Source organism: Microcaecilia unicolor, chromosome 6 (genome assembly GCF_901765095.1).
Source record: "Microcaecilia unicolor chromosome 6, aMicUni1.1, whole genome shotgun sequence".
Classification (NCBI taxonomy): Eukaryota; Metazoa; Chordata; class Amphibia; order Gymnophiona; family Siphonopidae; genus Microcaecilia; species Microcaecilia unicolor.
The window spans coordinates 246739266-246754524 of NC_044036.1; the positions used below are offsets into that span (position 1 = coordinate 246739266).

Genomic DNA, 15259 nt, shown 5'->3' on the forward strand with positions numbered 1-15259 from the left:
TGCCTCTAAGGGAGACGTTAGGTCTAAGGAAAAGATACCAGCCTTATGACAAACTGGATTTAGATTACAAGTTATACAATGCATTTATACTTACAGCCTTTGATCATTAAGTGAAGCCCACGAATCATCATTTGGAATGAGGAGTTTATTTGCCAAGGTATAAGTCAAATCAGTGATTGACAACAGGCATGTACAATCAATTAATTATAGGAATATAATAAGCTGCAAACAGGTGTTAATTATTTGCTAATGTTTTATAATTTCTTTCACCAATTAGAGGTTTTACAAGGGAAAGCAATTAGGTAATTTGTCAATTCTGCTGGACACATTGGTTTCCCTTGGAGAGAGAGTGCCAACCCTTTTCTCTCTAACTTAAACCAGGAACTACCCTGAATTTTATAGGCGCCCTCAGGATATGGATAATATGACAGTAGATATACCTGATTGGATCTATGCTAATGTCATGGTTGTCACTGATTGGCTCATGCTAATGAGTAGCTTCTATCTTGCTACGCCTTTCCTTTCTCACACCAGCTGACCACAATCCTGCTCACAGGAAAGTCTCCCTCCTCTCTTGGAACAGCTAGTTCCCTATTTTCTTTGCACCTGCTATGACTCACTTATTTCTCAACTTGTTTTTCTAACTTACATTAGAGAAAATTCCACTTTGTAACAGATACGGGCTTCCATTTTGTGTTGAAATCCTCCATTTTGTTTCCATATCTATTGACTTAACTTTTAGGCCTCAATCTGGGCTACAAACTAGGCCATACTTTTCCAGGAAGCTCCCAGTTATGTCAGCCATCAGATTTCTGACTCAGCCAAGGTCTGTAATGGCCTGAGCTCTATGACTGGGCCCTCCACCATTCCAGTGGGGGGGGGGTCTCTAGCTGTACCATAATTATACAAAAACAATAACAGATAACTGAAATATGGATTATAACACTAACTAAACATTTGTTTAGTTTCTAAGTAGTACCTGGGGAGATCAGATCATATAGCTGCTGACACGTTATCAAATATAACTTTTCACAGGGCTTCAGGAAAGAGATCTCTCTGTCTGTCTTCTCGCTGGCTGAAACTGGAGGCAAAACCTGTAACTCCTGGGTAGCTTCAAACTCCAGGCCAGTCAGAGCTCAGAACAGCAACATTTAAAAATAGCCACATCACTGGAGGCACTTCATATTATCTGTGTTAACTAAAGAAGGAAAGGTCAGTTGTCCGAGGACAAGCAGGCTGAATATTGTCACTGATGGGTCGTCGTCTGCGACACCCCAGTAAACCGGAACTTTCTTCAAAGCATAGAACTTTCAGAAACACGACGTTGTGCGGGCCCAGACGCACCGCGCATGTGCGAGGGGCTTCCTGCTGGCGACGTGAGTGTGTCACGTTCAGTTCTTTTTGATTCACGCTGCAGGAGAGTTGTGTTCGTGCGACTTCTTTTCGCCTCAGGAGAACTGTGTTTTCGCGTTTTACGCGCCCCTTTTCCTTTTTATTCTTTAGTTTGCTTCACAATTTAAAAATAATATATTGAATTTTTCCCTTATTTGTTTTAGTTTTTTCTCAACTTTTGCAAGTTTCCTTTCTTTTTCGTTGCCGCCGCCTTTAGGCTGCTCGGCCGTGTCTTTTTTTTCCCTTTTTTTTGTGCCTTTTTAGGTGGCACAATCGAGCCCTTTGATTTCGCGGACGCTATTTTCCCGCCCATGTCATCGAAGACTCCCAGTGGCTTCAAGCGTTGTACTCACAACCGGACCATCTTGAGTACCGACCCTCACGCGTGGTGTCTTCAGTGTCTTGGGCCTGACCACTTCCCAGCTTCTTGTAAGCTCTGCAAGTTGATGAAGAAGTGGACCCAAGTTGCTCGAGAGGCTCAGCGTGAAAAGCTTTTTTCTGAGCGGTCCGGTCTTCGACTTCGGTATCGATGTCGAGGGAAGCAGTGACTCCGAGAGCGCAGGTAATGGCTGCCGAGAGACTGCATCGAGCTGAGAGCAGTGAGGCATTGAGTGGGTCTCCACCCATCTCGGGGCCTCCTGCTATGCAGGCCCCCCAGGACTGACCTTTGTCGAACCCAGCCCCGAGGAGGCGTGTGGATTCCATGTCCTCTGTACTGAGGAGTCTCAATGACGGGTGAGGGAGTCGGCACCCGAGAAGCGTCGGCGCCGGGAGGATCACTCACTCTCCATTCAGGAGGTGCCGATGCGTCGGTCGTCTGGCAGCCTGGTACCGGCTCTTGAGCCCCTTCAGATTCTGGCACCGACTCCTGCACCAGCCCCACGGCCTTTTCCGATGGCAGCTCTCGATGAGCACATCCGGGCCCTTCTTCCAGAGCTTCTGGAAGGGTTGCTTCGTCAGTCAGCCTCGGTGTCGAGGGTGCTTGCTCCTCCCATACCGACTGCGGAGACGGCATCTGGGCCATCACCTGTGAGGAGGTCTCCGCCCTCGGTGCCGCTTGCCAGCCTCGATGTCGGTGGAGGAAGCTTCACCTGAGTCCAGGCAGGGGTCGACTTCTCGACACCCTCCATGAGGTCGTTGATCCTCGACGTCGAGACAGGCTCGGTTTCGGGCTGCTCTTAGGGAGTTTCTGTCTGATACCGAAGAGGAGCGTTTATGGGAAGAGGAGGAAGACCCCAGGTACTTTTCAGAGGAGGAGTCCTGTGGGCTTCTTTCTGATCCTACTCCACCGATTGAAGTGAGGATGTCTCCACCTGAGAGTCTTACCTTCTCATCCTTTGTGCGGGAAATGTCTAGGGACATTCTATTCCATATGGAGGTTGTGGATGGGCCCAGATCTGAGATGTTCGAGGTCCTGGATTATCCTTCGCCACCTACAGAGGTTGCAACGGCCCCCTTGCACAATACATTCAGGGACGTGCTGATGCGGAATTGGTCTTGCCCTCTCTCTAATCCAGTGGTCCCCAAGAAGTCCAAGTCCCAGTACAGAGTCCATGGAGAGCCTGTAATGGTGAAGGCCCAACTTCCTCACGATTCCATGGTGGTGGACTCTGCTCTCATAAGAGCCAAGAGTACTAGAGACTATGCCTCGGCGCCCCCAGGCAGAGAGTCTACGCCTGGAATAAACTTCCTGAGCCCCTACGTCTTGCCCCATCCTTGGCCACCTTTAAATCTAGACTGAAAGCCCACCTCTTTAACATTGCTTTTGACTCGTAACCACTTGTAACCACTCGCCTCCACCTACCCTCCTCTCTTCCTTCCCGTTCACATTAATTGATTTGATTTGCTTACTTTATTTATTTTTTGTCTATTAGATTGTAAGCTCTTTGAGCAGGGACAGTCTTCTATGTTTGTGCAGCGCTGCGTACGCCTTGTAGCGCTATAGAAATGCTAAATAGTAGTAGTAGTAGAGTCTAGGACCTTGGATTCTTTTGGGAGGAGAACGTATCAGGCCGCAATTCTTGCCGCCAAGATCCTAAACCTGCCTCTCCTCTCCCCCCGTTCTCTATTTCGGTAGATAACACTCTCATCCTCCCTGTCCCGTCTGCGCGCAACCTTGGAGTCATCTTTGACTCCGCTCTCTCCTTCTCTGCTCATATTTAGCAGATTGCCAAAACCTGTCGTTTTTTTCTCTATAATATTAACAAAATTTGCCCTTTCCTCTCCGAGTACGCTACCAAAACCCTTACCCACACCCTTATCACCTCTCGCCTAGACTACTGCAATTTGCTTCTCGCTGGTCTCCCGCTCAGCCATATATCTCCTCTTCAATCTGTCCAAAACTCTGCTGCGCGTCTTATATTCCGCCAGAGTCGCTATACTCACATTAGCCCTCTCCTCAAGTCGCTTCACTGGCTCCCTATCCGCTTCCACATACAGTTCAAACTTCTGGTTTTGACCTACAAGTGCATCCACTCCGCAGCTCCTCAGTACCTTTCCGCTCTCATCTCTCCCTACACTCCTCCCCGTGAACTCCGTTCGCTGGGTAAATGTCTCCTGTCGTCCCCCTTCTCCCCCACTGCTAACTCCCAGCTCCGTTCCTTCTATCTCGCTGCTCCCTATGCCTGGAATAGACTCCCTGAGCCGGTACGTCAGGCTCAGTCTCTGGCTATCTTCAAGTCTAGGCTTAAAGCCCACCTCTTTGCTACTGCTTTCGACTCCTAACCATGACTCTCTTACTCAACATCCTCACTTATCACCCCTACCACTGCAATTTCCCCACCCCTAGCTGTCTGTTTGTCTGTCCAATTTAGATTGTAAGCTCTGTTGAGCAGGGACTGTCTTTTTCATGTTGATTTGTACAGCGCTGCGTAAGTCTAGTAGCGCCATAGAAATGTTTAATAATAGTAGTAGTAGTAGTAGTAGAGAACGTATCAGGCCGCAATTCTTGCAGCCAAGATCCAAATATACCAGCTTTACACGAGCATTTACTTATGGAACTCGGTGAGGCAACTGTCCAGTTTAGTTGAAACACTTCCTGCGGAGCTTGCTGAACCTTTTCACCAGGTGGTCAGGCAGCAGAAGGCGTGTCACAAATTCCTGGCCAGGGGGTCTTACGACACTTTTGATGTAGCATCCCGAGTATCTGCTCAAGGTATAGTGATGCACAGACTCTCATGGCTGCATGTGTCTGACCTGGATCAGAAGAACCAGCAGCGAATGGCGGATGTTCCTTGCCAGGGGGATAATCTCTTTGGAGAGAAAGTAGAGAATATAGTTGATCAGATGAAAAAGCATAATGATGCCATGGATTCTCTCTCCCGCCGGACGTCTTCTGCTACTGCCTCCTTATCCAGGAGGTTTTTTTGGAGGGAGGAGGAGTGCTCCCTATTCCTATAATAGGCGTAGGTACACTCCTGCCTCTTGGCAGCCGGTTCAGGCTCAGCCCCAGCATGCGCGTTCTCGTCAACGCCGTGCGCCAAAGGCCCCTAGGGCTCCCCAGCAAAAGCAAGGGATGGGCTTTTGACTGGCTCCGGTGCAGCATAGCTGCAGTAAGAGTGTCTGTATCGAGCGATTTGCCTGTCGGGGGGGAGGTTGATATTTTTTTCACCAAAGGTGGCCTCTTATAACCTCCGACAAGCGGGTTCTTCAAATAGTCCGGTTAGGATATACACTCAATCTGGCATCCAAGCCTCCAAATTGTCCACCGGGAGCTCAATCCTTCAGCTCCCAGCACAAGCAGGTACTTGCAGAGGAACTCTCCGCCCTTCTAAAGGCCAGTGCGGTTGAACCCGTTCCACCAGGGGAAGAAGAGCTGGGATTCTATTCCAGGTACTTCCTTGTGCAAAAGAAAATAGGGGGGATGCATCCCATCCTAGACCTAAGGGTCCTGAACAAATTTCTAGTCAGAGAAAAGTTCAGGATGGTTTCCTTGGGCACCCTTCTTCCCGTTATTCAGGAAAACGATTGGTGGTGCTCTCTGGACTTAAAGGATGCCTATACTCACATCTCGGTGCTCCCAACTCACAGGAAGTACCTTCGATTTTGACTGGGAACTCAGCACTTTCAGTACTCTGTACTGCCCTTTGGCCTAGCATCTGCGCCCAGGGTTTTCACAAAGTGCTTGGCGGTTGTCTCAGCATCGCTACGCAGACTGTGAGTGCATGTGTTCCCTTATCTCGACAATTGGCTGGTGAAGAACACTTTGGAACAGGGGCTCTACAGTCCATGCAGATGACTATTCAACTGCTGGAGCTACTGGGGTTTGTAATAAATTATCCCATGTCCCATCTTGTACCAGTGCAGAAATTGGAGTTCATTGGAGATCTGTTGGATACACGGACGTCTCGAGCTTATCTTCCCCAGGCAAGGGCAAACAATCTTCTGGCCCTAGTGTCCTTGGCTCGGGCGTCTCAACAGTTCTCAGCTCGGCAGATGTTGAGACTTTTAGGGAACATGGCCTCCACGGTTTGTGACTCCCATGGCACACCTACATATGAGATCAGCTCAATGGACCCTAGCTTCCCAGTGGTGCCAGGCCACAGGGGATCTAGAGGATGCAATCCATCTCTCCACCGACATTTGCAGTTCCCTTCAGTGGTGTACCATTCGAGCCAGTCTGACCTTGGGACGTCCATTCCAAATTCCTCAGCCACAAAAAGTGCTGACGACGGATGCATCCCTTCTAGGGCGGGGAGCTCATGTAAATGGACTTCACACTCAGGGAGCTTGGTCCTTTCAGGAAAAGGATTTTCAGATCAACTTCCTGGAATTATGAGCAATCTGGAACGCTCTCAAGGCTTTCAGAGATTGGCTGTCCAATCAAATTATTCTAATTCAGACAGACAGGTTGCTATGTATTACACCAACAAGCAGGGGGGCACCGGATCTCGCCATCTGTGTCAAGAGGCCGCCCGGATGTGGCTTTGGGCTCACCATCACGGTATGTTTCTTCAGGCCACATACCTAGCAGGCGTAAACAACAGTCTGGCCGACAGACTGAGCAGGATAATGCAACCTCACGAATGTTCTCTGAACATGGATGTGGTCCGCAAGATCTTCCGAGTGTGGGGCACCCCCTCGGTGGATCTTTTTGCCACTCAGATCAATCACAAAGCCCCTCAGTTCTGTTTCAGACTTCAGGCCCATGACAGACTAGTGTCAGATGCTTTTCTCCTGCATTGGGGGACAGGCCTTCTGTATGCGTATTTTCCCATACCTCTAGTAGGGAAAACTCTGCTGAAACTCAGGCAAGACCACGGAACCATGAGTCTGATTGCTCCTTTTTGGCCCCGTCAGATATGGTTTCCACTTCTTCTGGAGTTGTCTTCCGAAGAACAGTGGAGATTGGAGTGTTTTCCGACCCTCATCACTCAGAACGAGGGGTCGCTTCTACATCCCAACCTCCAGTCTCTGGCTCTCACGGCCTGGATGTTGAGAACTTAGAAGTTGCTTCTCTAGGCCTTTTCAGAGAGTGTTTCCTGAGTCTTGCTTGCTTCTATGAAAGGTTCCACGAAACTGTGTTATTCTTTTAAGTGGAGGAGGTTTGCCATCTGGTGTGACAGCAAGGCCCTCGATCCTTTTTCTTGTCCTACACGGACCCTGCTTGAGTACCTTCTACACTTATCAGAGTCTGGTCTCAAGACCAACTCCTTAAGAGTTCACCTTAGTGCGATTAGTGCTTACCATCAACGTGTAGAAGGTCAGCCTATCTCTGGACAGCCTTTAGTTTGCTTCATGAGAGGTTTGCTTTTCTCAAAGCCCCCTGTCAAACCTCCACCAGTGTCATGGAATCTCAGTGTTGTTCTCACCCAGCTGATGAAAGCTCCTTTTGAGCCACTGAATTCCTGCCATCTGAAGTACTTGACCTGGAACGTCATTTTCTTGGTGGCTGTTACTTCAGCTCATAGAGTCAGCTCCAAGCCCTGGTAGTGCATGCACCTTATATCATCATAACAGACTACTCCTCCTCACTCACCCTAAGTTCTTGCCGAAGGTGGTGTTGGAGTCCCATCTGAACCAGTCAATTGCCAACATTTTTCCCCATACACATACCCGCCCTGGTGAGGACAAGTTGTACACCTTGGACTGTAAGAGAGCATTGGCCTTTTACGTGGAGCGGACTAAGCCCTACAGACTGTCTGCCCAATTGTTTGTTTCTTTCAATCCCAACAGGAGGGGAGTTGCCATCGGAAAACGCACCATCTCAAATTGGCTAGCAGATTGCATTTCCTTCACTTATGCCCAAGCTGGGCTGACTTTAGAGGGTCATGTCACGGCTCACAATGTTAGAGCCATGGCTGCGTCAGTGGCTCATTTGAAGTCAGCCTCCATTGAGGAGATTTGCAAGGCTGCGACATGGTCATCAGTCCACACATTCACATCTCACTGCTGCCTTCAGCAGGATACCCGACGTGACAGTTGGTTTGGGCAGTCGGTGCTGCAGAATCTGTTTGGGGTTTAGAATCCAACTCCACCCTACTAGGCCCATTTCTGTTTTGTTCCAGGCTGCACTCTCACTTAGCTGTGTTTCTGTTCAGGTCAATCTAAGTTATGTCCTCGCAGTTGCGAGGACCAATTGACCAATGTTTATTGTTTTGAGAGAGCCTGGGGGCTAGGGATACCCAATCAGTGACAATATTCAGCTTGCTTGTCCTCTGAGAAAATGAAGATACATAGCTGTAGCAGGTATTCTCCGAGGACAGCAGGTTGAATATTGTCACAACCCACCCTCCTCCCCTTTGGAGTTGTTTTCCCTGTCTATATATTTTTTTGCTTTTTACTAATTGAACGTGACACGCTTACGTCGCCGGCGGGAAGCCCCTCGCGCATGCGCGGTGCGTCTGGTCCCATGCGACGCGTTCCTGAAAGTTCTACGCTTTGAGGAAAGTTCTGGTCTCCTGGGTCCGTCGCAGATGACGACCCATCATTGAGAATATTCAGCCTGCTGTCCTCGGAGAATACCTGCTATAGGTATGTACCTTCATTTTCTCTGTAACAGCTTTAAACTTAAACATGCACCACCTGCTAGCTAAACTAGAGAAATACATTGCAGGAAAATATCAAAACAATTATCACAGGCTTTAAAACCCACTGTTCTGTCACAAGGAGTATGAGCACACCCTATATAATAATTCTCACCTCCAACATTCTATTGGTCTTGCTGCCTGTGTTCGTGACTTCTTCGGAGTTGGTCTGCTAGGCTCCGTAGCACAGGCTGACGTCAGCAAACGCATTGTGATGTCAACCTCAGAACCCGGGGTTTAAAAACAAAACAAAACACGCCTCGCAGCTGATCCAACCACCCCCCCCCCCCCCAAACTGCCATACAGCTTGACAGCAACACAAACAAACAAAAAAAAAAAGCTCGAACCTGCCTGACTCCACTGACGCGCTCAACAGCTGCCCTCCCGAAACACCTGGGGGGGGGGAAGGTGCAGCATGACATCACACCTCGGCGCATCACCCAAGCCCCCCTCCCCCGAGTGCATTCTTGCCTGCCGTGTGCATGCCACTGGGGGGGTGTCGGTTCCGCTGGTTCCCTGCTCCCTCTGCCCCGGAACAGGAAGTAATTTTTGCTTAGGAAAAATAATTAGCTGACATTTTTGGATCACCATGAATATAAACTTCATTAAATCTGAGTAGCTTGAAGGTGGCTAAACACAGACAAGTGTTTTATTTCAGCTAAGCAAATTCTCTTGCTAAAATCTCTATCTGTAGTCAGATTATAAGATGCATGGTGTATAGAATTTTTTAAGTTTTAGATGGGAGGATGTCAGTTGGAACAATTCATTTGACTGTCCTTTTTACGAGGGGTAGTTTTATAATGCTTAATTTTAACAATCACAACAAGACTCGTATATGTATACATATATATGAAAGAAAAAAGACCTTAGAGCTGCAACAGCTTAAACTGTTCATCTGAAGGACAATTCCATACCAGGACATCTGCTTTTACATGCCACTTGTGTATATAAGTGTACAGAATACCATCACTTTGGCAAGTAAGAACATAAGAATAGCCATTCTGGGTCAGACCGATGGTCCATCTTAGCCCAGTATCCTTCTTCCACAGTGGCCAATCCAGGTCACAAATACCTGGCAGAATCCCAAATGGTAGCAAAATTCCATGCTATCGACCTTGGGAACTTGTCGTGGCTTTCCCCATGTTTATCTTAATAGATTATGGATTTTTCCTCCAGGACCTTGTCCAAAATTTTTTAACCCCAGGTACACTAACTGTTGTTACCTTGTGCTATGACAATGAGTTCCAGAGCTTAGCTATTCATTGAGTGAAAACATATTTTCTCCTATTCGTTTAAAAGCATTAACATGTAACTTCATGAAGTGTCTCCTAGTCTTTGTACTTTTTGAAACAGTAAACAATCAATTCATGTTTACCTATTGCCATCTCTTTTCCAAGCGGAAATACCCTAACCTTTTAAACCTTTCCTCTTATGAGAGGAGCTCTATCCCCTTTTAATCATTTTAATCACCCTTCTCGTAACCTTTTTTTAATTCTATTATATCTTTTTTGAGCCACAGCAACCAGAATTTTACACATGGTACTCAAGGTGAGGTTGCACCATGGAGTGATACAGAGGCATCATAACGTTCTTTCTTATTTTGTATCCCGTTCCAAATAATTCCTAATGTTCTATTTGCGTTTTTGGCTGCCACCGCACACTGATCAAAAGATTTCTATTTGTTGTCCATGATGACAGATCTTTTTCTTGGATGGTTACTCTTAAAGTGGAAGCTAGTATCAAGTAACTATGATTTGGATTATTCTTCCCAACAGGCATCACTTTGCATTTGTCCACTTTAAATTTTATCTGCTGTATGGATGCCCAGTCTTCCAATTTTCTCCTGCAATTTCTCATAGTCCACTTGCGATTTAACAACTTTGAATAGTTTTGTGCCATTTTCAAATTTAAGGCTCCTTTTACTAAATAGCTTAATGCACAGTAATGGACATTAGAGTGCACTAACTGCTGCACATCCTATTTTACACCTGTGTGCCACGGAACACTTAGCAGGTGATAATGTCTTTCAGTTTATGCTAAGCTTTAGTAAAAGGGCACTTTAATCACCTCGCTTACCATTCCCTTTTCCAGATTATTTATAAATATGGTAAATAGCACTCATCCCAGTATAGATCCCAGGGGCATTCCACTACTCAGGAGATAAGAGTAGGGAAGTCTTCTAACCCAAGACACTCGTATAGAGATGTATTCACAAAATAATCCTTATTGAATGCACAGCTAGGACCCAAGCTGTACGTTCCGTTAACTGTTTTGTGAATACATAACTTTATGAGTGTCCTAGGTTTGGAAGACTTAACTACTTCACCTACTTTGTCTCCTGTTTGGATCTCATAGTAGTCATTTGTTCCTCCACCTCGGTGGTTTTTTTTTTGTTTTGCACTCCACTATTCTCCTTCATCCATTGAGAGAAATGGCCATTTAACCCTACTTCCTGTTTTCTGTCTTTTAACCAGTTCCCAGTCCACAGCAGGACATTGTAAAAATATGCTAGCCCTTGCTCTCAGTGAAATACAGGCCAATGGCCCAGGCTAAGAGCTAGGCCTCTTAAAATCAAAAATCATCTCTGATACAAAATACATTTCACTGCAGCAAATGCTGAAATGAGGTAATTGGGAGCAGATAGAGGGAGGGGTTTTTAATTTTCTTAGGAGTCTTTCATAAAGAACACTTTGTGAAAATCTAGATATACTAAGAGGCATATTTTCAAAGCATTTAGCCTTCCAAAGTTTCATAGAAACCTATGGAACTTTGGAAGGCTAAGTGCTTTCAAAATATGCCTGTATGTCAACTGGCTCACCTTTATCCACTTTTATTCACCCATTCAAAGGAATGAAGCAGATTGGTGAGGCAAGATTTTCCTTGGCTGAATCTATGTTGACTCTGTCCCATTAATTCATGTTTTTCTAGATAAGTGTAGACTTAGGCGACTAAGTCGAAACAAGGCAACTAAGTACTATTCTATAAGGGCATGCATAAGTAAATGCAAGGGATCATTCACATGGGTGGGCTATAGGCAGTGCTGCCATTTAATTCATGCAACTTAAAGAATACTGTCAGTGATTCATGCCCCTGCAAATTTACACAACCACAGTTATGCCAGATTTATGGTTTGTGTAACTGCGGCCATGTAAATGTTAGGTGTTGTCGATGGCGTTTTAAGCTAGAATTCTATAATGGAATCTGGGTGCCCAGATGAAATTATAGAATGGGCTCTTACTGTGGTTAGCTAGGGCTTTCTCTGTCATTTGTCATAAAACCCCCTATCCATCAATAACAAACAGATCAAGCTTTTAATGTGGTATATGAAAACTTCAGATATTTATCTTAGGCTTAAATGTCTCCATTAACAATATCTCCAACAGGCAGTAAGTTCCAATGGAGGCCAGAATGTCACCACAATCATGGCTTCATTAGGGATAATGTATGAAGCACAGACTTCTCTGCAAATAGCAAGCACAAATCAGTGGCAGCTTTCAAAATGCTTTCTCAATCACACAGAGAAGTTCCATCCCAGTAGAAGCATTCTGCAAATCTGAATACAGATGGCACCAACAGTTTAAAAAGATGCTTGATAGGCTGGAGGTTTGTGCAGCATTGCCTACAGACCTTGTCATTAATCCATGTTAATCACTTCGATTTTCTATGGTGGTCCCTTTGCAACTCAGCCCAACCTATTCCCTTTGGAAAGCCTACATGTAGATGGTGTAAGAAGGCATTTTCTTTCAGTGCACAGTAATTGCTTACTATGCCCATATACCCCCATACCAGTTTTTGAGCCATTTCCTGCATGTAAAATATGCCTTGCATGCATACAAAGCTTTATAAAATTACCCCTAAAGTATACAGACTAGTGCTGCTTGTTACTCTGCTACACTGCACAGGTTCTGCAAACGACTTAGACCCAGATGCACAAAACCTAATGAGCCAGCAATGTGGTTTTTACACTGGTTCTAGCCAGTTTAGCTAGCACGGAGTACAGCGAGACATGCACAAAAGAGTTCTCGGAGTTCTTTTCCTGTCACAGTAGCAGCTATTGAAAATTGTATGTAAAGTCATTATAGAACTAATTACTATACAAATGTGTATGCAAAGTGATGCACAGCCGTTTTCCAAGTAATGCACACAAGCAGCCCCTACCTTTACCGTGGAAAATTTAACAGGAGGTCTGGAGCTGTCGGTCCTGACAGTTCTTCACTGTTCCATGTAGGAGAAGAGGAGAAACGATGCACCAGAGCTTTTCCACATGGGCTGTGCGAATCCCGAATCTGTTTATTTCCCCCTGGAGGTGGGTGCCATTTGTTTCCTGGCAGCGGGGAAGCAGGTCTACCTGTCAGCCGCTGCGGAGCCCCAGCAAGGGCCGGCCTGTCACCTGCTGTTCCAGCCCACAGGGAAGATGCCAAGCACAGGAAAAAAAAAAAGCAGCTACACTGTCTTTCTTACATGCAGCTTCTTTGCGTGTATGAAAGCTGTATACAAGCGCCGTTCTGAGCATGCGCAGAGCAGCCATGCTTAGGGATTGGCTGTTCTGCGCATGCTCAGCTGGCAGACTGGCTTCCCCCCATCACATGCAAATAAGCTGTTTGCAAAAGCAGCGAGCAGCTCATTTGCATGCTATTCGCTTTGGGAATCTCCTGTATTTCCAAATCGGTAATTTTTTACCAAGTTGGAAATACAGAGCGATTCTTTACGGGGACCTTTGTGTATCTGGGTCTTAATCAGTGGAACTGTTTGGGAGTGTCAGAACTACAAATCTGACACTTTTTCCCAGTCCATTGCAGGGGAGTGTGTCTGCCATTTACCAGTAGCATTTTGCACTTAAGGGTTCCTTATGTAGTCTCTCACTTTTTCCTTTCTTAAACTGAAATACAATAATCTAGTTTACATGCCAGTACTGGTCTGGGAAGGGGAGTTTTCAGCTCCAGGCTGGAAAGTAGTGAGTGGGAAACTTTGGGACAGTGTTAGTAATCCTGTGTGTTTCATGTAAGGGTCTTGGAAAATATTACATGCTGATAGTTACAGTGAAAGAGAACATTATGACCCTCCCTTTCCTGTTGCCCCACCACCTTCTTCCCAGCAGTTATGGCACTGGTTCCACAGGATAGATGGGGTAGTGCTGGAGTTCGTACTCCAGTTTTCCTTCTGCCAGTACTGCTTAACCAGAATTCAGATGTATTTGAACTTGGTCGGCAATCTGATTACATATATAGGTATGTGTGCCGCATACCTGTCTGACTTAGGGGTAATTTTATGGAACACTTTTTGCATGCATTCAAGCTGTTGTGTATTCATCTGTGCAGTTTTGTGTGTATAAATAAGAGCATTGACAGGAGTGCACTTAGGCATTCCCATGGAGCATTGTTTGGGTGAAGTGTATGCACATATTTTGTGAAATACCTTTATACACACACACACAACACACCTAAAGGATTTGTGCATTACTGGACTGGTTCTGAGTGCATATTTTTTTTTTTTAAAGCCACAAAGATGCCTATGTTACTATTTTAAAACAGATGCTGCCTTTTATTTTTATTTTTTTAACATCCCACATTGGCATCTTCTTATGAAATTAACTCCACCACCACCACATATGTTATATTATTGTACTTTACACTGTAAAACTTGAAGAGCTGAATTTTTGTATTTAGCTTTGACTAATCGAGTGGTAGAAGAACATGGTTCGGATCCTGAAATCCCCGAATTGAAGCCAGCCATACCAGCTGTTCTAGCAGAACCCCGTAAAGCAGGGGAAGAGTCTCATTTTAATGACCCGCCAGAATCTCCACCTCAGGTACTCTCGAGACTTTCATTCTGGTTACATCATAGGACTCTTGTATGCAACAAATAGAGCAGTGAAATGAAAACTTTATCAGAAGGCTGCATGTGCTGGTAGATTTGTTCATACTCCATGAATAATAATTGTTTTAACTTGAATAAATTGGAACCTTATAACTATTATGCTATAAGCTGTAGTGCATTGTGGTACAGAAAGTCAGTGACGTATAACCAAACACTAAACACAAATTTAAACACTTTGCTTGGTAAGGATGTATTTTTTAAGTGTGTGTGTGGGGGGGGGGGGGGGGGGTCCTGAGCTCTGACTGAGAAGGTGCCAGCACTGTTTTAAAGTATTAATTGAATAGGGAAGAATACCTGTGTGTGTATGCTACCGTTTTGCATTCTTGTTCTATAGTCCTCCACTTCTGATTTTTTTGGTTTTTCGTATTTCCTTTATGCTATTTTTGTTGTTGAAACTTAAAATCAGAAATTGGAGAGAGAAACCTGTGGGGAATATTGAAGTGTAGTTTAAAATATATAAAATATGATATACAATGTCTGAATTTTTTGACAGCTGTTCTGCATTCTGTAATTGATTGTATTTTTTAATGTTATGCTGGGTTTTATTTTTAATACAGATGTCACTAAATTTAAAAAAAAAAAAAATACCTGTGGGGAATAATTACCTGTATTATATTAAGGAATGGGAGGCAACCTGAAAGACAGTTGAAAGAAATTTCTAAGTAAACCAGATAGTTTTTAACAGCTGAAAAGACTATTTTCCATTTGTCCGTACTACAACTGCAAGGTGCTATAAATATCCTGTCAAGTAAATGTCATAGACATACACAAATAGTTATTCCTGTTTGATTTACACGTATTCCTTTTCTATGGTGGCAGCAAGAACCCCCTTCCTTCATACTTCTTAACAGCCCTCATTTGGCAGAAAGAAAGAAGGAAACAGTGTGAAACCTGAATATCTTCTGATTTAAACAAGACCATTGCAGCAACCTGCTGCTTTGACAGAAACATTGATTGTATATCTG

The 15259-nt window shown here is 45.1% G+C and overlaps 1 protein-coding gene across 1 annotated transcript in view; it reads left to right on the top strand.

Moving 5' to 3' along the window:
- The window catches only part of MAN1B1 (mannosidase alpha class 1B member 1), a 262777-nt gene that overhangs the window by 43189 nt on the left and 204329 nt on the right, over positions 1-15259 (top strand). The window contains exon 3 of the mRNA XM_030207057.1: positions 14084-14226. Coding sequence (XP_030062917.1) covers positions 14084-14226 — 143 coding nt within the window. The remainder of the gene's footprint in view (positions 1-14083; positions 14227-15259) is intronic.